This window comes from Saccostrea cucullata, unplaced genomic scaffold (assembly GCF_032062105.1).
Source record: "Saccostrea cucullata isolate Sc308-1 unplaced genomic scaffold, CSIRO_AGI_Scuc_v1 ctg7343, whole genome shotgun sequence".
Taxonomy (NCBI): Eukaryota; Metazoa; Mollusca; class Bivalvia; order Ostreida; family Ostreidae; genus Saccostrea; species Saccostrea cuccullata.
The window spans coordinates 12150-39747 of record NW_026935514.1 but is presented as its reverse complement, the minus strand read 5'-3'; the positions used below and the strand labels follow the sequence as shown (position 1 = coordinate 39747).

Genomic DNA, 27598 nt, shown 5'->3' with positions numbered 1-27598 from the left:
AGAAAGGGTCAAGTTCTCTGACAAGAAAAGATTAAATAGGGTGCATATGGGGTCATTAAGAATATTCTCAAGAAACACTAGGCTACTAAAGCTGAAATTTATCCTGGGGTGGTATATATTATTGATTTTCTGAATCATGACCCAAGGAGTTAGGGTGGGGTCACAAAAGTTATAAAAAGGGGGTAAATCTTATAAGGACAACATGGCTAAACTTACTCAGGTGAGCGATGTGGCCGATGGGTCTCTTGTTTGATTTCTTGCAGAATGGTGATGCAGAACTTCTACAATGAACACAAGTATCTTCTAAGTATGAACATCAGTCAGTGTTATGAACCAGAAAACTGTGATGTCCATCATGTACTGTTTAAAAATTCAATCATACCTAAAGCTGTCTGTGATTGGTCCATAGAATATCAAATAAAAGGTTTGACAATTATATTTGTTTTTACTTTTCATAGAGAGGTGGAAATTTATGCTTGTAGTTTTATCTTTGAAAACAGAGTTTTGGGGTTTATATAGGAATTACCTTTTCTGTCTATCTGTCCTTCTGTCTTTTAAAGCTTGTCAAAGCTACATATTTTTATAATGAAGAATCGCTGGAAGCTCATATTTAGTACAAAGATTGTTTATAACCAAAAACTGTTCTGGTATTAACCCAAGGACTTTTTTAGAAAGTTCAGTCATTGGCAGTAATAGGATAAGATTCTTGTCATGTGTACATCTTCTTTAGGATTGACGAACATCATTCATAAATAAATTCATAATAGCTGCCACTTTTGTTCAGTTTGAATACCAATTTTTATTTTTGTTCAAGAATTTGCATGTTTACTGTGTTCAATATTTATACTGAATTAAACAAAATATACTTCATTCTCCATATTATTATGATATGAATACCACAGATTTGATACATACTATTAGAAAATGAAATGTAAATATTACTTGGATGTTCTCTTTTTTTGTTAGTTTAAATATTTACATTCTCTGCTTTTCTACTAAGCCAACTGTGAAAATGATTTGAATACCATTTTCGTGTCTACTCACGCGTAGAAATATACACGGAGAAACGTGCGTTAACGTAAATACGTCACAATAAGGCTACACCGTCTTTAGTAAAAGTATTACAATACAGGGCAGCGAGGAATTCAAATATTGAGTATAATTTTGGTGCTTCCAAACATTTAAAATGTAAACATAAAGAATGATTTTAAGTTTAGTGTGAATTATTGGTGTGTGAATCACAGAGTAACTTGTACGTAGGCATATTTTTCTTGAAGTGTTAGCGCGCTTTTTGAAATATGCCTACGTGACAAGTCAGTGTGATTAACACACAAATAACTCACACAAAACCTAAACAACATTCCTTAAATGACAAGATGCAAAAAATACCTGAACAGAATGTGCTGTTTCATGAATTAATTCGAATTGCTTGTTGCATTTTGTTAACATTATATTAAGAAACGCTTTATGCTGAATTCTTTCAGATTTTTTCGCTGAAAAAATTTGAAAATTAAATTTGATAAAACATGAACATTTTAACTTTAACAGACTTTTCACTGCACCGTTGGAAGCTGAATAGAGGCCTTGATACGAGCACAGACGCGATTGAAGATACATACATTCCACAGTTAATGGAAGAACTTGGTATTGCATCATACTCCAAAAAGCCAATGTGTACCATTTCATTTAACAATACATTAAGAAGAATCAATGGCTGGACAACAGGTAAGATAGAAAAGTGAAGGGAAAACATATAACTAGTTACATTATTGTTTCCTAAATAATGTATATAAAGCAGAAATTTTAGTGAGGATTCAATTTTGGCATTTTTAGCAAGGGTGTTGAGATTGCTTAAATCAAATATAACTATTGCTATAAATTCATTCCATATTAACTTTACAATGGTCTTCTATAAACATCATAGAATCATTAAATTCTTACTAAAAGTGAATTTTTGAATGAAAAATTGCTAAAGATGCATCTCGCTTGAAATTCCACTGATTCATTAAAAGAAAACAATTAGTAAATCCATTTGATGCACAAGTAAAAGTATAAACCTATTAGCTTTATTTCATTAAAGACTGTTTTTTTCCTCAAAAGATTGTGCAATGAACATCAGCTTACCCACACTAAATCACAATGTAAACTGTGATCTGCTGTCCTCCTGTACTGGTGTGCGATGTTGTGTGCATGCTTCACTTCTAAAGAGGAACTATGAGATCTTCTTCAGCATTGACCACTGTACCAGTAGCCTCAGTATACAAATTGAACAGGTGTACCATAACCAAACTCTGACTGAACTTCAGTGGGGTATGACTAATCTTTTGTTTTTCATTGTTACAGAAATTTGTAAAATTTCATAGGAAGTAAAACCAAGGAAAAAGTTTCTTCAAGAAAGAACCTGCTTAGAATGTACAAGGAAATCGTGGTTATAAAGAGGAAGGATTTATATTGTCTGTGTGATTTTTTAATTATTGGGTACTACTGTACTGTAAACTCAGCTCTCTTTTTTTTCAAGAATAATCATCCTTCTAATGTTCAAACATAAGGGGAGACGCAGTTTCATTAGAAACTTTTCATTACTTTTCTACCTTACAAAACAAAGTGTTAATGGCATTTCATTTGGTGTTGCATTATATTGTAATTTTTCTGTAATATTTAAACATCAACTTATGAGTTTTCTCTAGGCACAGCATATGAATTCAAGCTGCTAGGCGTTTATAGAATCAGGTAAGTTCAATGTTTTATGAAAGCTGAACACTTCTCATTAATAGGCACCGTCAGACTGTTTATAAAGCCTTCGATTTCCGATTGCACACTCGAAACTCGTGGCCGACATGTAGTATTCCCATCGTGGTTAAAGATTTTTTGCGTTTATTCCTTGTTTTATGTGCATTTTCTGTTTGTAAATAATGTATTGATCAGTATTTTTATCAAACTTTTGTCTTGTTTTTTTTAAAAAATACGTAACATTCGATGATTTTATCGCTACCGAGTAGCACAGCAGTGTAAGATGTACGTCTACACTCGTCGAACCTCTAAAGCGAAATATATTTAACATTTAAGAGATCGGCTCCTTATATGGGGTTGTAGGGAGAGCGTCGATGAACGGGAAAAATTGCGGACTATGCCTTATACAAGTAGTGTTCAGCTTAAATGTACACTTTTTACTGTAAATAAAGTAGGGCTGTAAATGAATAGTGGACTATTAAAGTATCAGTCGAATGGACCAAAAATTGATTAAAACCCCTGTCACAGCGGGACTGCGTCCTCACAGAGATCGAACAGCGTCCAGAAAAAATGCAAAACGCCGAGGTGAGCGCAGTAGAGTCTCCTACAGTGCCGAGACAACGCGATGAGATCTCCACTGAACATGGTAGGGTCTCCAAAAATATTAGGGGACGGCGATCACTTTGGGCATGCACAAAAAGCCCTGTCACACCAAGCTGCGTCCACACGGAGTCATTAAGGCATTGTTGATTTTTTTTAATTCGCCGTGGGATCGCAGGTAAATTGCACAAATTGTGTAAAAATTTTCACAATGTGAAGATGGCACGGCTTTCTCATGGCGTGCTATTGCCTTCCCATGGAGATCTCTTGGCTATTGACTGCCCTTCCGAGGAGTTTTCACGGCGTGATACATGTTGGAGTTTTCATCTCATGTTCAAAGTGTTCTCACTGCGCTGGCTGCGTTCACAATACGCTTACAATGCGCTCTTCACCCATGGATATATTCATGTATTCAGAAGGAGTGTAAAGCATTTTTGTTTAAAGATTCAAGTTACATGATGAAAAGAAATCTATTCATGCCAAGAAATATTCTTAATTAAAGCTATTTGAATAATATAGTACTAATTATTTATTATTTAATTACCGGTATTAAAATCCTTATTTTCAATTTTATCGGTTCAGATGTGTTGTTAAATTCTCTTTGATTTCATTTTGAATGTAACAAAAAAATAATCAAACACTGAAAGTTGCTACAAAATTTATGTAACTCCACCGCAACTCCATGTAACAACAGAACAAGTTCTGGTGCAATTTTCTCTTATCTATTTTACTTAAATGCTCCTAGTCCAATACATACATTAGAATTGCTGATCAAATATGAGGTCAATGCTTTTTGACTTTGTAAATACAAAGATGGTTCTTGAAGTTTTTTACCAACTCTTGAAGAGCTTCGTTCGTTGCTATGTGAAACTATTCTCTTATGACATGGAACAAAAATTCATTTGGTTAATATTAACAATTTTGTGAGCTGACCGATGACGCTCTAACAACGCCTTGAAATCGCATGTAGAAATACCAAGGGAGCACAACAATTGCAGCAACAACTCCGTGTTGTCGTTGTGTAATGCAGTCAAAAAATAACAAGACGATTAATCTCATTAAAAGCGCCGTCAAAGGGTAATAGAAATGAAGTGACAACTCCAAGGACTACAAAACGTCTCCGTGAGGTCTCCATGGAAGCAAAGTCTACTATCGCTACGTTCATGCTGCAATCATTTGCGTCTTCAAGGCGCTCGTACGGAGCTCCCACTGCTTTGTTGGAGATATCACCGCTCTGCTTCGGCAATCATACTACGTTTCTACTGCGATCTTATCAGACGAGACTGATCGAACTTTGTGCATGCCCGAAGTGATCACCGTCCCCTGGCGTTCTGGGAGACCTTATGCGACCCTACTCTACTGCGATCACCTCGTTTTGCATTTTTGCATTTTTTTATGGATGCCGTGTGATTGCCGTGATGACGCAGACCCGATGTGACAGGAGTTAAAGTACGCACCGTGTGATCACGGTCTGAATAGAACACAGCAGAAACGTAGAGTGATTGCTGTAGCGCGTTGAGATCTCGAACAACACAGTGGGAGCTCCGTTCGAGCCCTTTGAAGACGCACATGATCGCAGTATTAATGCAATGATAGTGAACTGCGCTTTCATGGATACCTCAAGGAGACTTTGCGGAGTCCTTGGAGATGTCACTGCATTTTTATTGCGCTTTTACAGCGCTTGTAATGAAATTTTTGACGGCGATTACACAACAACAAGAAGTTGTAACTGCAATCATTGCTTGCCTTTCTACTGCGTCCGTTGGCGATCACAAGGGGCTTTCACAGCATTGTTAGAGCGTTGTCAGCAACTCATATTTGCTCAGCAATAATTCTAATGTATTTGTTGCACTATGAGCATTTAAGTAAAATTGGGAATATAAAATTACACTAGGACCTGTTCTATTGTTTCAATGGAGTTGCGGTGGAATTTACTTAAATTTTGTAGCAACTATTTAGTGTGTTTAGTTTTTTACATTCCTAATGAAATTAGGATAACAACACATCTGAATCGATAAAATTAAAAAATAGAAGGATTTTAAAACTATTAATAATTTAGTACTAAATTATTCAAATAGATCATTATTAATTAAGAATATTTCTTGGCATAAATAGAAGTCTTCTCATCATGTAACTTGAATCTTTAAAGATAAAATGTTTTCCACTCCTCCATGAACGAAGAAGGCATTGTGAACGTATTGTGAACGCAGCAAGCGCAGTGAAAACGCCGTGAACGCGAGGTGAAAATTCCCAACACACTATGAAAACTCCACGAATGCGCAGTCAATCTCCAAGAGATCTCCGTGGGAACGCGAAAATACGCCTTAGAAACACGTGGGTTGCTGTAGGGATCGATGCAGTGCCATCTTCACACTGAGAAAGTTTACAGAAATTTGTGCAAATTCCACGGCTATTCTAAAAATTTAACAACGCCGTAATGACTCCATGTGGACGCAGCTTGATGTGACAGGGCCTTAATGAAATGACATTCGAATGAAAATAATCAAAATAATATATCATGAATAGAAGAGCGAAAACGAGATGGAAATTCTTGTCTTATAATTGAGAAACCATTTTTCCTCAAACAACAGCTAGTAGATAAGATTAATAAATTTTCTTTAAAAACTTCACTAACTAAGCACATGTGGAAAGTACAGTATTTATATAAATTCTTCATTACAGCGATAATTACTTGTCAATGGATACTTTTCTTTCTTTTTTTTCATTATAAATTATGTATCACTTTTCTGGAATATGTAAATTTATTTATTGGATTTTATTGATCTCATACCCTTTACCAATTATATTTTGTAATCTTAAGAATGTTAAAATACATGGAACACACTGTATCATTGTCATTATTTGACATTTCTTTAATGTTGTTTGATTGATTGATTGTATGTTGTTTAACGTTCGTCTCGAGAATTTTTCACTCATATGGAGACGTCACCGTATGCCAGTGAAGTGCTTCAAATTTTGACCCTTACTCGGCACTTAGGGCCATTGAGCAGTGAGGGATCTTGATCGTGTCAACCCCTGCCTTGACATGGAACCTCGGTTTTTAAAGACTCATCCGAAGGACCCGCAATTTTCACTTTAAGTGCCGATGGCAAAGGAACAGCTGCTACCCAGTTTTTAGCTCACCTGAGCTGAAGGCTCAAGTGAGCTTTTCTGATCACATTTTGTCCGGCGTCCGTCTGTCCGTCTGTCCGTCCGTCTGTCTGTAAACTTTTCACATTTTCGACGTCTTCTCAAGAACCGCTGCCACAAAGCATTATTGGGTGAAGGAAATTCAAGTTTTTTCAAATGAAGGGCCAGGCCCTCATTCAAGGGGAGATAATTTGGAATTAATGAAAATTTGGTGGCTTGTTTTAAAAAATCTTCTCAAGAACCACTGTGCCAGGAAAAATGAAACTTATGGGGAAACATCCTCAGGAAGTAGATTTAAGTTTGTTCAAATCATGACCCCAGGGGTAGGGCGTGGCCACAATGGCCGACCAAAGTTTTACATAGAAATATATAGGAAAATTCTTTTAAAATCTTCTTCTCAAGAATAACAAAGCCATAATTGATCATATTTATATGGAAGCATCCTCACGTAGTGTAAATTCAAGTTTGTTCAAATCATGACCCCAGGGGGTAGGCGGGGCCAAAATGGCCGACCAAAGTTTTACATAGAAATATACAGGGCAATTCTTTAAAAATCTTCTTCTCAAGAATAGCAAAGCCATAATTGATCATATTTATATGGAAGCATCCTCAGGTAGTGTAGATTCAAGTTTGTTCAAATCATGACCCCTGGAGGTAGACTGGGGCCACAATGTCAGACCAAAGTTTTACATAGAAATATATAGGAAAATTCTTTAAAAATCTTCTTCTCAAGAATAGCAAAGCCATAATTGATCACATTTATATGGAAGCTTTCTCAGGTAGTGTAGATTCAAGTTTGTTCAAATCATGACCCCCCGGGGTAGCGGGGCCAAAATGACCGACCAAAGTTTTACATAGAAATATATAGGAAAATTCTTTAAAAATCTTCTTCTCAAGAATGACAAAGCTATAATTGATCATATTTATATGGAAGCATCCTCAGGTAGTGTAGATTCAAGTTTGTTCAAATCATGACCCCTGGGGGTAGGGTGGGGCCAAAATGGCCGACGAAAGTTTTACATAGAAATAAATTTTTTTTAAAAATCTTCTCAAGAACAGCAAAGCCAGGATTAGTCATGGGACTACTTTTTGATTTAAACTTTTCAATAATAAACCAATTTCTATTTTTTCCTAGCCACAGTGCTCAGGTGAGCGATGTGACCCATGGGCCTCTTGTATCGACTTAGGTCGGTCGCGGCCGAGATACGAACTCACGACCTCCCGATCACGAAGCGAGTGCTCTACTGACTGAGCTACCGTGAACGGTATTATGTTGTTTGAACAACAACAATTAAACAAGCAATATTAAAATGTTTAACAATATCAAAGACACCTAACGTGTGAAGAGTGCATCCCCCATTTATTTTTGAAAGCATTAAAAAATATTGTTTATGTTCTTATTTGCTTCACTCAAACGAACATAAAACACATTAAATAAACACAAACTTGTAAAGTAGGATGTGAAGCGCTTTGAAAGTGCTGTGTAATTATTTATAAAACTAATACACACATTTTCTTAATGTCCTCATGTATGTATCTCCAAAGTCTACAAAATAAAAAATAATTTTACAATAAAGTATAAATCTATAATATTCAAATCTCGGCAATGGGTGGATGGGTGGGACTTAATTAGACTGCACGTAAAAAAAAACCTTTGAATGGCTTTCTATATACAAAAGTTCTTTCATGGTCACTAATAGATTGTGCTATGAATATTTTTGTCACCTGACTAGGTGACCATCCTAGCTAACAGCAAATAGATGGTGAGAATAAACAAAACACGTGTTTCAACATTAATAAATACCTGCTCCCAAAACTGATTTTGGAATGTTACTGACTGGAAAAATCATACATTTTGAGAGAAACAGATGGTTTTAATTTATTTCATATAAACACGCTAAATAAACATGTTATTCTCACTTTATGCCTGTGAAAAACTTACTAGGTATATGACATCCTCTTTTCCGTACAAATACATCAGGTCAAAAGATTTTACAAATACGACATGTACCAGTGAAGTTTGAAATAGAATTTATTTTGTGAAAATGTTCTGAATATTTCGACTGACATTCGAATTTATGTCATCGAATAGTTGACTAAGTAAAATAGATATTTTGACATCCCTAACAAAGTTTTTTTTTATTGAAATTCAGATTTTATTTTTTGTTCATATTATGTACATGCTATTTTCCACAGGTATATTGTGTATGACCTGCTTGAGGATGATGTTTACCTCCTTTCCTTGGAAGTGTCAGACTGTTATGAATCTAAAAATCCTGAGTGCATGCCAATGGCAACTTTTACTGTGTTCAACAAAGCAGTCATTCCTAAAGCTCAGTGTTCCTGGAATCAAAGTTACAGAATTCAGAGTAAGTAGAATTTATAATTCTATTGTCTTTTGGTGAAAAATTATGTCAAATATGATATAAGAAGCTTTTTATGGTATTTGCCAGTGGCTTAAAGGATATATATCATTATTTGTTTGTTTGTTTTTCTTTTGTGATACCGGTGTATTTATACAAAAGTACTTCCATGAAATATGACATCCTTTTGGCAGCTCCTAGGTTACATAGATCATTAGTCATAATATAAGAAACATGTTTCTACCATTGAGATATTATGACATCCACGCAAGTCTGTTCAGTTGGGACTGTGTCAGATTATTTACTTTGAGTACATAATTATACAACTAGTACATAATAGTAATGAATGTAAGTGAATAGTATATAATACATGTATGTATGAAAGCTCAGTCGCTATCATTTTTGTGTCCTGTTGGAGTCACTTGGCATGGGACCCTAGTTGTATATAACATTTTAATTAATATGTTCCATTTCAGATTTTTCTCTCAAATCATGGCTAACTAAAAATCAACTAGAAAATGCAACTGACCTTCTCACTCATGATTTCAAACTTGTTCAACTGCTGGATGAGCTTTCAATATCACAGTACTTTGAAACATCCATGTGTAGCATATCTAGTCAGAGCTCAAGATTTGGATGGACCACTTGTAAGTTATTTTTCTGCACTGTAATGGATAACCTTAATAAAACTATCATTTTCAAATACAAGAAATCATGATGAAAATATATATCTTTTCTTCAAATTGAAGGTTTACTGCCAATGTGAAAGTATTTGATTTTCACATTTTTTTAGCATGTACCAAGTCTGTATCCAGACCCAGCATCACTGGAGGTCTTTGTCATTTGTCGGAGGATTGTACTTCAACAGAATGCTGCTTTAATGTGGACTTCTTACAACACAATTTCAAAACATTCCTCAGTATTGATCCTTGTAGTAAAGTCCTGTTGGCTGGCATTGAGAAGTTGACAAGAGAAATATCTCTTGTTGATTATAAATATGGTGAATATGTTTATAACACTATAGTACTTTCCCTTTGTGAATATTGTTGATTTTGTTGGATATTTCTACGTACATTGTAACCAAACTTCAAATGAGTTTTTTCTAATTATTTGAAGTTTATCTTATCATTTATATGTATGGCAAATTTATTTGTCAATTGTCATGTTTTAAATTTTCACATTTTAACTTCTGCTGCAGAACAATCAATCTCAAGGGATCATATTTAATCATCTGAAAGTCATCTCCAATATAAATTGGAAAAATAAGAAATTAAATAAAAATTGTTGGTCCACCTCAATGTATCCTAGTTAGAGTTAACTTGCATGTACAATGCATCTGAGCATGCTTGCTACCAGATTTGCTTCAGATGTTCATGCATCTCTCAGGGGGCCATCCAAAAAAATGAAAATCAATCCTATCCAGCCAAACTTGTAATGTTGTTCGATGTAGAAATGTTAGAATACACACTACCAGAACATTCAGTTCATATAGTGTAAGTCTGATTTTAATTATTGTCTAAAGTAACATGGGAATATGTACTTACCTTTTGAAGTAATATTTATTAATCTTGGACCTAAAAGTTTCTGCTCATTGTTGATGTTTGAATGCATCATTAATCAGATAATATATAAAAGTGATTAGAGGAAATAGGACTATTTATGTAGTTAATAAATAAATAGAGATTGATAACTTTCATTATTATTTTCTGCAGGCAAAGTTGAAAACCTATGGCTTAGCGGGGTTAGCAGATTAGAGTAAGTTCATTGTTTTCTTTAATTGCATTGTGAAAAATGAGATTGGACAAATTTTTTTATGATTGAAAGCAATAAGAAATCTTTATATGACACAATTTTGCATTTGAACAATGGATGTCATAATCTTAAATATTTTGAAAAGATCACCGTCATGACAAGTATTTAAATAGCTGTTCAATGATACGAAGTTCTTTGTGTATTTTGTAGTATGCTAATATTTAGTTATTATCTACCTCATTGAAAAAAAAACATATGATTTGGAAAAATAAAACTTTTCATATGGATATACATTTTTTTGCAGTTTTATGTTGGAGGACCTTTATGGAGAGCGTCTTTATCTTGTGAACATGAATGTTAGTTTTTGCTTTGAGTCTGCTGGAGAATGCTACAAAAGTATTGCAGTGTTTAAAGACACACTCCTTCCCAAACGGATATGTCCATGGGATCAAAGTCAAGGTAAGGGAATTTTATTCAAAAACAACAAAAAGAGTTCAGTGATTCGATCCTACTACGAGGCCTGTAAAGTTGCTGTCTGGTGTCATTATTTTCTAGAGACAGGTTGTATAAATTTGTGATCCCCAACCATCAGTGAATTAATTACCCTTCTTCAATGTTCAGGTATTGCAAAAAATACAAAAAAATGGCATGTAGGCTTGAGCGTTTTATCCATGTACCAGGGATTTAAAGGGGTGGTCTGAAAGATATAATAATATGCTTGTGAAATTCCTCCAAAATTTGATCGGTTGTCAAAGGGTTCATTTTGCACATATAATTTGCATGTTACATGCATGTACAATATTTAGAGATCCAATAAGAATCCAAAATCTTGATTTATGGCTCATTAGCTCAACAAGTGAACATTTGTGTGTTAAAAACTGTACATTTTGTGATTTAATGAATTTATTTTGTTTAAATTTGCAATAAGATTATCCTATATTATCAGGAATAGTTTTGGAGCAGTTTTATTTATTATTAACCAGAACTATTACCCATATCTTTTATGCAACATATTGTTACAATATTGTATTAAGCTCAAATATTATGATTTGATTTTGATGCTGCACTAAGTGTATTCTGAAGTTAGGAGAAATTCTACATGTTTGAAGCTATGGAAGCCTGCGATGCTGATAACTCATGAAATGGATGCTGCCTGTGACCTTTATTTTCCAGATCAATGATTACTTTTCAAATTTCTGAAAGAGATTGATTACCTAGTGATTACAAGCTCAACAATGACTAAACTTGCAAAGTGTTGCTTGGAAAATATACAGCAAATCATTTTTAGAAACACTAGAATGAGGTACTTTGTGTCATAACAACAAAAATTCTCCATAATGAAGTTTGAAACTGGTTATCTTTGTAGCCCATAGGCCACAAATAGTGAATGTCCATGAAGCATAAACTAGTATTTGCTATTTTCAGTTATTTTGCACAATAAAGATCTTAATTTGAAATGGAAGTTTTGTTAGATAATGTAATCTTTTTGAAGGCTTTTCATTGAGTGACTGGAAGAGAAAATATGATATTCCATTTGGACCTTTGGATAATTGGACAAAATCCCTACTGTTGGAATACTTAGACATTGCACAGTATAGAGATTCCAATGAATGTAAAAGAGGAGAAGGATTTTATACATTCACCTTTTATAACTACAGAGACACGGGCTTTAATCAAAATGCTTCAATTATTTCCCAATGTAAGTCTGGAATTTTGGAATAAAAGTTAGAACTTTAAAGACAATATTCCTGTACATTTATAAACTTTAATCATGTCAGGAAATATCAGGATATCTAACATCTTACAAAAAATAATTCAGTTTTTCCAGTCTTCAGAATTAATTTATTGAGCGTTAGTATGAATATACATTATGTAAACATCTTTTACATAAATGAGAATTATTTTTCAGTGTGTCAGTTGGCTGTAGATCTAGAAAACAACCCATTGACAATAGAGTCCGCCAGACGAGTCACCTGTTATGTACCCAGCCTCTGTACTGCTGTAGACTGTTGTGTAGATGTCCCCTCACTGGACATGTCATTCCATACCTACATCTCCATTGATCCTTGTCAGTATACGCTCAGAATAGGGATAGAGAAGTACAGCTTTCAGAGGTCACTGGATCAGTTGAGATTTGGTACGTTATTGATACAAATAATAGAACTGCGTGATGCAGGTTTTGAATTCTTATGATTACTGATATTCCTGTCTGTATTTTAGGATATTTTCTTTAACAAAGTATATAATATGATTGTAGGTCAAGAAGAAGTATTTACTTTAGCTGGAATTGTAAAGATGATGTAAGCCATGACCTAAACATTTTGAAATTCAATCTTCACCATTTTCATTTTCACAGTGATATTATAATATTTAATATTTAATTTGCTAAACTGAAAAACGGTTTAAAATTTATAATTATGATACTTTAAGGTAGTTTTATGAAATTTAATGTGTGAATTCCAAAGTTGGCTCAAGTATTTGCATGTTTTGGGGGGATCCCTTCCATTCCTGCATTATGATCGAGTGTTCGTCGTTGTTATTGAAAACATTTCTATTTATTGTTCCAAATTAATAGCTACAAAATAGAGGACTTGCCAGCAGAGAAGTTGTATGTTATGACAGTGAAGCTGAGTGTTTGTACAGAGACTTCAGGATGTGAAGCCAATCATACAATATTTAACAACATGCTGCTCCCTAAACAACCATGTCAATGGAATGAGGGATTTGTTAACATGAGTAATCTTGTATAGTTTCTAGTTTCATGATAAAAAATGATGAAATTCATGGTTCAAAAATTTCAACCCCTCCCCCAGAAAGTGATTTCTAGGAAAAAATTGTTGTTTTAACCCTTATGATTAATTTAGATTTCTCTGGTTCTGCCTGGATGACTAACAATGGCTACACCACTCCCCTCTCTGAGTCCCAGTCTGCAGAGCTGATGAAGGAGATTAAGGCTGCACCCTACCTACTGGCTGATTCCTGTGACCCAGACTCTGGAGTTTACTCATCTCCAGTTAGTGGCTGGAATAATTGTAAGCATGTAAATCCACACCTTACTCTGACAGCAAATGACTAGTTTCTTTAATTTTCAGTGTAATAGGGTCATTTTTCTATTTAATGTCAATGTTTGTCATTTATATTGTTCACTATGTTCATAATACTTTAGACTGTCCTAAAGAAATGTCGTTAACCAATTTGACTGGAAGTTCAGTAACTTGTCACATTCCGTACCTATGTAATGAGATACAGTGTTGTGTGAGAGCTGAGAGCATCAGAAGGAGTTTCCAGGTTGTAGTCAGTCTTGATCCCTGCTCCCAGATCATGCTCATCAAACTAGAGAGGATGACCATCAAAGTTGATCTTCTGAATTTTCAGTTTGGTATGTAGGCCTATATTGTAAAAAGAGAGAAAAAGTGATGTAGTTCTTGTTGAAACGTGTAGATCTTGATCAAAGTATCTTAAAAATATAATTTTTGCAGGCAAAACCCAACAGTACAGTCTGGTGGGGTTTCTTAGAGCTGAGTAAGTTAAACAAGAATTATTAGGCCGTGTGAATCTCTTGTATTGAAAACAGATTTTATGAAAATAAATATTTGATTTACTTTTCAGTTTGAAACTGTTTGACTTGCCTTATCAGAAGCAATATGTGATAAGTCTTGAACTGAGTGTCTGTTTAGAGAGCAGTGGAACTTGTAACTTGGTATCAACTGCACTAGACAATTCTCTACTGCCAAAGACTGAATGTGATTGGTCCTTGGAACTTGAAGGTGATGGGATATTTTTAAAGTCTGTATTTTTAAGATTTATAGGTCTGATTATAACCCATCTTTACCCTTGTGCTAACACTTTCTATTATCTCAACAGGATTTTCTTTACAAAATTGGCTTGCTACAAATGGTGAAAGCATTGGAACTGTCTCATTACCTGAACATGTACAGTACATGCTACTGGAGGAGAGAGGTATAGCTAACATGATGAAGGATACACCCTGTAGTAGGACAGGTGGCACCATGTATAACTCATCTACTCCAGTCAATGGATGGCTGACAGGTTTAAAACAAATTTTAAAAAAAATCCTATTCCTTATATGTTTTCAACGATGTATGCATGTAGTGTTGAAGTGGAATCTGTTTGTTTTTTTACAGACTGCACTTCATTAACATCAAACCTGACAGAGTTGCCTTCAGAAATCACTTGCTATTATCATGGCTCCTGTGCTGCAGTCAGCTGCTGTATGGACATTGTGAAGTTTGACAACAGATCTGTAGAAGTGTCTATCATCTTTGATGAGTGTGCCAACTTCCTGACACTGACAATAGAGAGGATATCTCAGACAGTTTATTTGCATAATTTCTCCTATGGTAGGTGTCTGAAAAAGAAATAAATAACTGTTTTGAATCATGGGTAGTGTTTACCTTGTAATGTATTAAAATCATGGTATGTACATGTAAGCTATCACTTTTGTCATTTGTTATGTATTTTGCTGTAATTTATTTTATATATCTGAAGAAAAAGTTTAAATAGACAAGCACTTTTAACTTTTTAAAAAATGCCACCTTTATGTTAATTCTAACAATGGTATGAATCTTTTTAGGCATAGAACAGAAACTAACTCTTAAAGGAATTTTTCAACTGAGGTCAGCTTAATTTTGTATTTCTTTATTAATTTTGAAAAATGCTACAGATTGTGTGGTACCTAGACAAAAAAGTAACACAAAAAGCCTATTAATGGCAGTGGAGAAAATCAAGTGAAAATATTAATAATGTTTTAGTATATTGATTGTAATTTGCTTTAAAAAATATATTTTCTAATAAGATTATTTTTGTGGTAGATACACAGTAACACAGAATATGTATACTCGGAAATATGAGTTTAAAGTGGATATAATGGCATGCTATGAACCATTATATTGTGACCAAGTGGTAACCATTCTAAACCAGGTATCATTTGACATGAAAGACTGCACTTATCAGGAGGGATTTCTGAATTCCAGTAAGATTTAAACTGCCATTTTGGGCAAGAGCCAGGTTGGGCCTTATTTGGCTCTGAGAATTTCTGAAAAATCAAAACCGCTCAGTTTAGGTTGCAAATGCAGTATTTATCACTTGGAGTGTTGGTGACCACGTATCTATTAATTATGACGTAATTTCCCATCTAGTCAATGCATTATGACGTCATAAAATGCGTCATTTTCCTCATATCCTGTAAATTCCGTTGAAAATGTCCTAAATTTGAAGCATTTTTTCAACATTTCATATAGAGCACAACCTCTGATCCAAAATATGCAAATACATAATGAAAGCTCTGTTTCTGAAGTTCAAAAACCATGTTTTATTTTTTGGATCGTGGGCTGTGCTCATATTTTTATTCTTTGGTAAAGTTAGTCAGATAAGCATGTTTTCTGCAAATTCCAAGAACATTGCAATTTCTCAAACCTGTTTTCCAATATCTGGATTCTCAAAACGAATTTTTTTATGGAAAATGAAAGCACAAAGTGTCTACTTTATTTTGATATATGAAATGCGAAAGAGGGTGATAGGAAATTAATTGATATAAGTACAGGGTCATTTTATGCATAAGATGGCTCTTGCTCATTGAAAGTGATGAAAAAGTTGTGAAGTTTAATTTACATTTTTTCTATTGCACATTTGCCTCTGTACTTTCAACAATCAATATAAACACAACAAAGTTTTTCTTAGTATTTCCAACTGTTCTTGATTTTTATTTTAGACAAACTTTTAAATTTAAGTTAATTTAAATTAAAAAAAAAGGTCAAGTTCTTGGTAAGGAGACCTTTGTCTTTTTTAAATTAGAATAAACCTACATGTTGTTGTTTACAGGCTTTTCCCTCAGTGCATGGCTGGCTTCCCGTGCTATACCCAGTGTAGATGACATGACTGTACCCCAGGCCAGTGATCTCCTAACAGAACTAGGACTGGACCACTTCCTGGATTCTACAGACAGGTGCCTTCTGTCTGACACAGTGTATGGAGCAGCAGCAGGGAATGGTTGGAATAATGGTAAGAACCTCAAATACATTTACTTTGACTATTTTTATAATAACAGGTAAAAGTTACATTATTACATATGTATATGTAACTCTTAATAGGATTACTTAAAAGATAGAACTATTCTTTCATCATATTTTATTGAAGCTCAACCTATAGATCAAGGAAAATTTCTCTCTCTCTCTTTTGCAATAAAGATGTACCTCGGGCAGGACATTCATGTCTTTTGAACATATTTCTAGTTCTTTAAGAATTTTAAATTTCTGAAACAGAATGTGAAAAATATCCAAACTACACCCTACCATCCATCTCAAACAAAGTAGTTGTTTGTCATATACCCTCAACATGTGACAGAGTGTCATGCTGTGTCTACATTGCTCCAGTTCAAAGACATACTGAAGTTAAACTTCTAGTTAACACATGCAGTTACCAGATGGAGGCCTTGATAGATAACCTGAAAATCAGTCGTAACTTGTTCACATACACATGGGGTAAGTGTTCTTTATACAGTATATACTGCTGACAGTTAATTTATATTCAGAGTGATTTTAAATTTAATGTTGTTTTACATGTAGGCACAATGGAGAAAATTGGAATTCATGGAGTTATTAGATTTGGGTAAGCTGAACTTCATTTACTCAAAAAGTTAATCCTAATTCTACAGCTGCACTTTAATTGAATTAAGGTGTTAAATGATCTTATTTGGTAGGTTTCATGTCACAAATGTGGTAACTGAGAAGAAAATCAACGTTGATGGGAATATCTCATTGTGCTTTGAACAAAGCAGCTGTACTGATGTACTGACCTTCCATGACCTGCAAACCAGCTATGTCCAATGTAATGTTAGCAGCGGTGAGGCAGCATTTGATGGTTAGTATTAATTTTTAAATACCATACGAATAATACATGTACTATATTTCAGTAGTATTCGTCACCTTTACATCACACTTCACATCTTAATTAATCATTATAACAAGAGACAAACTTTGTGATGTCTTTTAAAATATGTTCTGAAAAAATAAAAAAAAAATATTTTATTGAACATTATATTTAAAATATAAGATACACTACTATGCTTATGTATAATTGAGTTATAATGTGCAATTTTATCTTTCCTCAGTCTGAGAGTCTGGGTTTCATATTTGCTCCAACCCAACCCAACCCTTTACCCTTTCAACTGTCTTCAATATATCAAAATATAAAGTTGTGCAGCTGCCTGTAGCCATAATAATCAAACTAAGAAATTGATAAAGTAGTTTCATTGAATTTGAAATTACAACGGAGTGTTTAGGTAGCTTTCAATACCTGTTTCACTGTCTTGCATGAATGTTAAAAATGTTTGACACTTTTATGAATGGCATTAAACTCTCTTTGCCCTCTCGTGTTCTTAAAAACAAATACATACAAATATTTCTAAGCGGCACGACTTTGACAAAATGATACAAAACCTGCCAATGTTTTCCCGTGAGCACCTTAGAGGAATGTTTACCTGGGTAGAACTCACGTGACTATAAGTATTTTTGATAATTTATTCAACATGTGTCAGAATGGGTCATACAGGTAAATAGTTTTCACTTGCTATAGGGAAAACATTGTACTTCTTGGAACATTTTAAATATTTTAAGTAAAAGCCTAATCGTGTACAAATTTCTTACTTTCACACAAGTTTTATAAATGTATTATGCTTTTTTTGTCATTCGCAAAACTTTGTACAAAGTTGGGCTCGTAGTAAACAAAAGCTTTGAAATGAATGACCGTTCTCGCTATAGAAAATCACAAATGTCGGCTGACCCCTGCCACATTCTATGGTTTTGTTCTTTGTATATTCGTGAATTTCAGCGGTAAAATTTGTTGAATCGTACGGTTTAGATTTTTATTATTTATTTGGTATGAAAAATTTTGCTTAACTTGATTGTTTATTTTTTCCCATTTTACCAGTGCCAATAAGTGCACTCGTTCTTTTTACCACTTCAATGCCCTTCATTGTATGTGACAATTTTCAAGGATTTTTTGCACTCTCTAAGGCATGCTGCTAATTTACCCAATAGAATAGAAGGAGAAAAAAATGTACATGTAGAATACTCTTTTATATTGAGAGCTATGCTGGGATTACAAGAGGTTGCAGGAGTTAGGATTTTGTAGGAAAGCCTTTTTTTTATCCCAGAATAACAGGTTCGTAGTCATGTTGATATGTCAGCATCCCAGAATAACATGTATTTAAAATTGTTCAGATAGGATATAGCTGGGCTACGACTGTGGTTCAAAGTTTGACAGTAGTATAGAATTCTTCAGTAATAAGTACAGTTGTATAAACAAAAGGTATACATGTACATTTAGGCACACTAATATTCAATCATGCTTATCTAAGGGATATTCAAGTCTGTTCAAAATTTGCCTTTGGGCTAGTTTTGGGACATAATGCAGGGAACATTAATTTACTTAGGAATAAGGAGAGAAATCTGTGTTTAAAATCTTAGAATGGTACTATGCTGGCATGGATTTGATCTTGGTAATATCTGAAATCTTTAAAATTCTCTCAAGCAGGGCCAGTATATAAATTGGTAAGTCTTGCTGCCATGAGTCGTTTTCTATGATCATCAAATAGGACATTCATACGTGTATACTGTAATTCCTAACAGTCTAAATATGAAACAGGTTATATGTAGGTGCATGGTATAAAATTGATGAAACTTAAATTGTGACATGATAAAATCAATTTTTAAGCAAATATACAAAAAAGAAATTCATTGTACCGGTAACTATTTTTCATACAATTAATCTGTTCATACTTTATAAACAAATATACTTTTTTTCCTTAAAGGAATCAGTTTTGACTTTTGGAGGCAAACACAGTGTGGTGCTTTGACATTCAATTCAGGAGGTAAAATACATTATACAATTATTTAATATCTGAGCAGTCAATAGACCAGAATATTTTTCCGAGGTGCAGGGAACAGCTCAGTGTGTTCTATTGCCCGAGGCTTCACCTAAGTATTAAGAATAAAATTAAAATTTTGTTAAAGTGTAAGGATGTGTCAATCAAACCCGTCTAAAAATTTGAAGTTTTAATAACTTTTAGATGAAATAAGATTTGTAATATATTTTTGTGTGAAATACTATTAAAATTATAAGTCGCAATATTATACAGAAAATATTAACTTCAAATCTGTGTCCATGCATGCACCTTTTGAAAAGGATTTTTTTTAAAACTATATCTCTAATCAACAAATTCATTTTTAACCATTTTTTGATTTATACTAAGTATGCAATGTAATGATCAAAGTGATACTTGCAGTGTGTGATGCTACAAAGATAGAGGGTATTCCGTTAGAGATGCAGAAATACTGCTCATATCTACCAGACTGCAATGGATTAGAATGCTGCTTTGAGAATGAATTTGATCTTGGCAACAGAAGTATCTATTTTATGGTAAAACTGGATTGTGGCCAATTTGAATTCCAGGTTGAGAACAAAATAGTGCAGAAATCCTTGTCAGCCCTTGATAATGGTAAGTACACTGTATTTCTAAAGTTTGAAGTGTTTAATTGAACAATTTATAGCTATTGTCCCCTTCCCCTTTGAAAAGAGGGCTGGGTAATTATCTCTAATTAAACGTTGATTGAGCCGTTCGAAGGACTTGCAAATAAATTACATAAGCTTTCCTCCATTGTTTTAAGGAGAATTAAACATGGAAACTATTGGAAATCCTGTTGCATTTCAAGTCAACTATACAATAATTAAGAATGGTGCTAACTATGCTGTTGGAGTTGTGTTAATGGTTCGAAAAACGTCAACTGATGGATCGACAGGAATTGATGTTTACAGCATCTTGGATGTAAACACAACCCGAATAAATCCACAAGGGTGTGTTTTGGGCAGGAGAAAAAGGAGGAGACGATCCGTTGATTTGTCAAAGTATGTAAATTTTTAGGCATTATTAAATTTAGATAGTGAAGATTGATATAATAATGAATAATTGTTTTAGGGGTTACAAAGTTTTACACTGGAATATTTATAATTAAAAATGTGAAAGGTCATCTTTAGGTCAGCCCAGCTATGATTAGTTATAAATAAATATTAGCTTCCCTATGTAAATAAAGGTATTTTGAGTCAAGGCGTCAGGTAAGATTAGCTTAAAAATCAAAAAAGTGTATATTACAGATTAGACCCAGAAAAGCTTCAAGAAGGAATAAGGGCTCTTCTTGTAAATAATGCTCCAAATGATGACTTTGAAGAATTCTGGCAAAAGATTATTGCAGAGGATGTGAGTTAATCAGTTATGTCATTGTTTACTAAAACACTCAAGCTCGTCTTGATTGACCACTTCAATAATCTATTTAATAAATGTTATATATTTAAAATAAATGTATTAAGCATTCATTTGTATGACACAGTGAAATAATTTTCTTCCCATATTTCATAAAATCCTTTTAAATATTATATTAGACAAATTGCTTTACATTTTTCGTCAGTACTCATTTCTTTTTGCATAAATAATTTTCCAAGATGTAGATGATTTTAGTCCGAATTGAAGTCTTCCTATTTCTGTCCTCCTGCCCAATGTGAGCAGTAAAAATTTAAGCTTTCTCTGGATTTTTCAGGGAAGAAATATTAATTGGAATAGTTTTTTTCACTGACTTTGTTGACTTTTTGGCTTTAAATGAAAGTGGCATATATGTCCATCAGTTTCCACTAGAAGTACTCAAAAAAGAGGACATAGAACTTTAGAAATATTTTTTCCAAAAGAATCTTAAGGGAGAGAAATTAAATGATATATTGTACAGAAACTTGAAAAGGCAAAGAATTTGGCAGCTACACTTTTGTCAAGTGATGATGTGACAACTGGGATTAAGGCTCAAGTACAAGCTTTAGGATCTGGTAATCCATTCACCATTAAAACTACAGAGGACAACTCTCAGGCTGTTACTGTTCAAGGAGGTGAGCATAAATCTGACAAGTTTCCGTCTTTAATCACTGCTTGATACATGTACTGTAACAACTTTAACATTACAGTATTCCATGCTTATAACATAGTGCAGGGGGGACAATTTTAATATTTAGCTCATCTCATCAAAGTTGGGTCAGCATCCCTGGTCAAAGTTTTTTTCAGTAGATTTTTATTACCACCCCCCCCCATCCCGGCATGGTAGTGCGGTACCCCTCTCTTATCCGCAACTCTTCTTAAATAATAATAAATAAATAAATGAAATTTAATGAAACTTACACAGATTCTTTGTTATATAGTGCCATTGTTCACCTTTTATTTTACTTCTTGATTGGAAACATTTTTCGGGTTTCTCATATCAAAACATTGACACTGCCATTTTTCTATAATATTTAAGGGTACTCATCTCATATCCAGATCTCTTCCTACACCACTGTACAAAATTAAATGATAATTTCACAGATTTTTTTATCTCATCATGCCATTGTGCTCATGCATCATGGTTTTTGCATTATAATTATTTGGAAGGTGGGGGATTTTATTTAGCTCACTGCTCACAGTACTTCTAGTACTTTTATACCCAACATTAATCCGGGATGCATGAAAGATGCTTTTTGTATAACAGGGAATTAATTTAAACAATGAAATGCTTTCTTTGTTTGTTATTACTAGAATTAACGGAAGCAGCTGTTGCAGAAAAAATACATTAATATGTATAGAGTATAATTGATTTAAATTTAAAATTCAAAACAATATACAATATTTTACGAGCATCATCAATATGAACACTTCATCTATGCACAGGCTGCACAGCCAAGTGCGACGGCGCTAGATTTATAATAATGTGTCATGAATAGGAATATCCTATTTTCATTGTCATACTGTCATTGTGGGTTTCCACTTCTTGTAGTGTCTCGGAAATTTTACAGTCACCGTTGAAAGATCGTATACACCAATTATAATATATTTTTTAAAAATATTTAGGTCAAACAATAAAAACCAAACAAAAAACAACTTAATATAAATCATATATACAAATACAAATTAGTAGTAGTTTTCATGCTCATTACTTTGTCTTTGAATGGCTGTTTAAAGGCCCTTTCATAATTGGCGCACGAGCACTTTACAACACTTTGCGATCCGAAAATTTTAGCTTCGCACGAGCTTTCGCATACGTTGCGCGATGCTTCGCATTCGTTGCATGCGTTTTAGTGGTCGCATCAAGTCTCCTCAAAATAGTCGACATGCACACTATTCAGACACGACCAAATGCGATCAACATTTATCGCAATTCAATGCACGAATATTAGTACGAGCGTCTTACAACATTTTGTGTATTTGCAAGAGTGATGCATGATTTTTAAAGGTCGTAATATGAATCGCAGCTGTAAATGCGTGTGTTGTGCGACCATGAGACTGTTGTTCAACGTGTCTCGTGTAATCTTGCAACGTTTTACTATGCTTGATTTATCTACTTTAATTTCCCGTGCTTTGCCACTAGTATATGTAAACCCTGTGTAAGCATCTCTGTTTTAGACCCCAATTGACCATGGATGCTGCTTCACCAATATCTCCTCGCCGTCTGCTTGGTATACTGAATCTCCGAATACAACTCCAAGTACTCCAGCAAAGACATATGGTCGTGCAGGCGTTACTTCGTCGTCGACAAAGACAAGGAAGACATAGAAGACGTTGGTGGGTCAAGCCATGGATTGAGAGGCGCATGTTATTTGGCCAGTATGAAATTGATGAGGGAGATAGAGAGAGAATGCCAGGTGGACTTTTTGAACTACATGAGAATGTCACCAGTCATGTTTTATGAGCTACTGCAGCGCATTACTCCAAGGATACCTGTGGCCGGTGCACTATGTGTCTTCTCAGGAAGCATAAGTTTATTTCCACCCACTGTGAGGTTGCATCTTTTCTGGCCACTCTTCCTTTTCTGGACCTTGCCCAGGATGGTCTGTTGGGATCTATACCAGAGCCGGATGTCTGCTACTGAAAAGAAACAAATGCAAGATTGATAAGATTTAGAATATTTAATAATCAACAGTAAAATATATCAAAATAAATCAATTAAAATGTTCAATAATATTATTTTGATTTACGCACCAGTCAGATTCATAGCTGCTGCCTTTTTCTGAATCAGGCGATCTTTTTTCTTGGAGTTTTTAAAGTCACAGCGACTATTATTATAGAAGCAGGGATTTTCCTGGAAAAAATCTGCTAGCTCTTGTTCCCGCTCTGGAGTCAGGTCCAAGGATTTATGTTTGTTAGGATCTTCCTCGTCCCCATCCTCACTGTCACCATCAGGTTGTAAAGGTTCAACTGGCTGGTCTGGTGACTCTTACCCTTCGTCGACAAACTCAGGCGGATTATGACAAGAGCTGGGCTGCTGCGGCAGGTCCTGGGCCTCCTCCTCCTCCTCCTCCTCCCCCTGGGCCTTCTTTCTACGTGTTACTTTGCCTTTACCTGTACCTTTGGGTGGCATCTTTTTGGGAGGTATCTTTTGCATTCGACTGATGTGGGTCGGAAACGGGTAGTATATATATTCCCCTTCTCAGTCGCACGATCAATCGTACCATGAAACGTATGATTGCACGAGCGCCTTACGTCCAATCGCATTGGTGCACGTTCAATCGTTTGATCACCTGATCACTCGCGCGATCCTTTAGCAGTATCTTACAACACTCGCTTTCATTGTACAACAGTCGCATATAGATGCAAGATATAACGTAAGACTTATTGCACAACGGTCGCTTTAGATCGTGCGAATTTCGTACGAATACTTTTTCATGTGCAATTATTTTAGCAACAGTTTAAGATCCTTAAAAAATTTTCGGTAGCACGAATATTTTGTCGCTTCCGCTCGTGCGCCAATTGTGAAAGGCCCTTAACGTAATACTATGTACTATGCTTGTCAATGAAAACTCCAGTCACCCTCGGTATCACAGATATTTTAAGTATCAGGAAATATAATTTTAAATATTCGATATTTTTATTTTAATTTTTATATTAAATTCATAGAGAGTGTTATTACATTTTGCATTCAAAGGTCTCGGTGCTTAAATGAAATGGTCCTAAAGAGTATGTTTTTGTGTACATTTCTCATTGCAATTTGTGTTAATCAAGATGCAGAATGATCTTGATTGCATTTCTCACGATTACACTTGACACAAAATATAATAACACAAATTACAATAATCCAAAAAGTATCTTTTATGCATTATATCCTTTTGCATTGATCTTGATGCAAAACATAGCCTTGCATTTTGCTTTGTTAGTACATACTGCCATGTAACAATACTGTCAAAACCGGCTTAGTGCAGATAAAGTTATTGAGATATAGCAGAATAAAGTTGTAGAATTATAGCCTTACTTGTCTTGTAGTTTACTTATAGAAATTTATGTCCAATCCTGAACAACCTGATACAGGATTTTTCATTTTTTTAAAATTGTATATCTTTTTTTCATGTTGTTTATAAATTTACTGAACAAGTTGATTATTTTTCCAGGTGCTGCGATTGCTGATATGTTGGTCGGTATGTCTTCAATACCAGGTAGAAGTCACCAATCCTTCATTGTTGGAAGTGGGGTAACTGAAAAAGGAACCAAGATACTTGCAAACAAACTAGCATGTATGACAATTGGAGACTTGGACGCTCTGTTACAATTGAAGAACATTGATCCCACTAAGGTCGCATTACTTCTGAAAGATGTGCAGGATTTAGCTAAAGCTTTGGTGAGATTTTCTAAAATTTTCTTCATAGCTCACCTGCATGAACCAAAGGCTCGAGAGGGAGTTTCTGATCAAAATCTGCCATCATTTTTGTTGTTGTTATCATCAGAGATGGTCAATTTATATGGAAGCATTCACAGGTACTGTAGTATCAAAGTTTGTTGAAATCCCACAAAGAGGTAATGTGGGCAACAAAAAGGGATCAAAATTATACACAAGAACATATAGGAGCACTTTGAGCAATCCAAGTTTTACGTGGGTATAAAATTATATAGGAAAAATCGTAATATCTATTCAGTCATATCTATTTTAAAGTAACCTGAGGTAGTGAAGACTCAAATCTGGCCCCAAGATCATAAACTGAGAACAAACTTAAGCAAAAATTTTGACTTTTAATACATTGAATTTTATTTAATGTATTGCTTAAAAATTTGCAGTGTTGTGTAATATTTCATTTCAAATATATGATGAATTTTTTTTTTTCAAAAGTTATATTAGTTTAAAATTTTGACTTTAGTCTCTTCTTAGTTTATGGTTTTGGGGCCTGTTCAAACCTTGACCCAAGAGAGTAGGGCATTGTGCTACATTGGGCAATTGTTGTCTTACATAGAGAAAATCATTGATATCTTCGGAAATCTTCTTCTAAAGAACCATTGCACCAGAAAAAAAATGGGGTTTTCTTATCTTTTCAGTACTGAAACTGCTTTTGTAACCAATATGTGCTCAAGTGAGTGTCATGGCTCATTGACCTCTTGTTTTGGAAATAAAGCAATAACTTTTTTTACTTTTTTAGTACTCTGAATTTATAAGTAAGTTGTTCACTGATGGCGCCAGTATATTTGAAAACTTTGAAGTGGAGCTCAAGGGAGATTTCAGTTTCCCAAAGACTCATGGACCTTTGTTTAATCCCCCACCTTTAGATTTTCCTGCTGGATTTTTGACAGTAAAATTTGGTAAGTTAAAATATTCTAATGCCCAGCAAAACACCTGAAATTGCACATCAATGGATTGTTTATATGATAATGGTAAAGTTTAAGAAAAAGAAGTCTTGATAACCATATGATCAGAGGCAAGCAATTTATTAATAAGATAATGTCAGTCACTGAAATGAGCCAATGTGCTGTCCATTTTTGTCTTTTAAGAGTAGGCTTTTCACATTATATATTTTTCCCAATAGATAGTGAAGCAATTTTAATCAAGCTTGTTACAAAGTATCCTTTGAGGTTAAAAATTTACACCTTTCCAAGAATAATTAATTACTAAATAATGCAGTGTTAATACTTCAAAATCATGAAAAGTAATAGATTGAGAGCCTGTTATGATAAAACATATGGAAGTTTTCTAGTAATCAAATTATGACACTAGGGATAGAATAAAATCAAAGGATTCAGCTTTCATTCATCATAAATTTAGCATTCCCTCATCGTTTAGTCTGTATTTTAATTAAGTAATTCCAAACTTCAAGTGATTAATTAAGCAATGATTTAGTCACTTTTATTGCTTAAAGAGCAAATGCTGGCTTTTGTCAGCCTAGCTGTTCAAGCAGGACTTTGACCGGACAATTGGTCAATTTAATTTACTTGAAAACAATAAGCAGACCTCATACTTATTGCACATACTGTACATACTCGCTGCAGGGAATGATTCCACATTTCAGCATCACTAAAGTTTCTAGTCTCAGAATATGAATTGTGTCTTGAAACATTGCAAAGAATATTGCTTCCTTAATTCTAAAGAAATGGACATACCATTATGTAACGATTGACATTGGATAAAAAAAACAAAAACAAAAAAATAGTACCACATCAGTGCTTCATTGTATTTGAATTTCTTGAGCATTGTGATCTATGAATGTTTCTCTACATTCAGGATTTGGAATAGATTACTACTATGGTGTAAAGTTTGCTGTTGGGGCAAAACTCATGGAAATGAAAGTGACTGTATATTGTGAGCCCTATGGAGGATTGGTAGTCTGGGGAGAGTTAGGAATAGGTTTTGGTATACTGTTTGCTAAACTTCGACTTGTTGGAAACATTATGGACACTGCATTTCCATCTACTGCAGAAGTTTTCTACAGAAGATTTCCATTAGATGTTACGTAAGTATAGTAAAACATGCTTATAACAAACACGATCATTATGATCAAATCAGCATTTCAAGCAAATTTATATTTGTTTCCCTTAGCTTTAAAAGTGAAATTAATAAATATAACAAATAATGTTTATGACATAGCAAGGTTTTTTGTCCCTGGAACTTCGTTGTATGTGTTCAAGCTCACCCAAGCAGAAGGCTCAAATGAACTTTCCTGAT

At 34.2% G+C, this 27598-nt stretch overlaps 1 protein-coding gene across 1 annotated transcript in view; it reads left to right on the top strand.

Moving 5' to 3' along the window:
• LOC134243073 (uncharacterized) overlaps positions 1-17226 on the top strand; it is a gene marked incomplete at its 5' end in the record, with an annotated part of 44107 nt that extends 26881 nt beyond the window's left edge. The window contains 24 exons of the mRNA XM_062725293.1: positions 264-424; positions 1549-1725; positions 2101-2310; positions 2688-2730; positions 8677-8849; positions 9320-9490; positions 9637-9843; positions 10556-10598; positions 10900-11054; positions 12088-12294; positions 12505-12732; positions 12853-12895; positions 13171-13331; positions 13460-13627; positions 13762-13974; positions 14075-14117; positions 14205-14362; positions 14460-14645; positions 14741-14956; positions 15190-15232; positions 15428-15588; positions 16437-16616; positions 16877-17095; positions 17180-17226. Of these exons, the coding sequence (XP_062581277.1) occupies positions 264-424; positions 1549-1725; positions 2101-2310; positions 2688-2730; positions 8677-8849; positions 9320-9490; positions 9637-9843; positions 10556-10598; positions 10900-11054; positions 12088-12294; positions 12505-12732; positions 12853-12895; positions 13171-13331; positions 13460-13627; positions 13762-13974; positions 14075-14117; positions 14205-14362; positions 14460-14645; positions 14741-14956; positions 15190-15232; positions 15428-15588; positions 16437-16616; positions 16877-17095; positions 17180-17226 (3613 nt within the window). The remainder of the gene's footprint in view (positions 1-263; positions 425-1548; positions 1726-2100; positions 2311-2687; positions 2731-8676; positions 8850-9319; positions 9491-9636; positions 9844-10555; positions 10599-10899; positions 11055-12087; positions 12295-12504; positions 12733-12852; positions 12896-13170; positions 13332-13459; positions 13628-13761; positions 13975-14074; positions 14118-14204; positions 14363-14459; positions 14646-14740; positions 14957-15189; positions 15233-15427; positions 15589-16436; positions 16617-16876; positions 17096-17179) is intronic.
• Positions 17227-27598: the final 10372 nt, after the last annotated feature.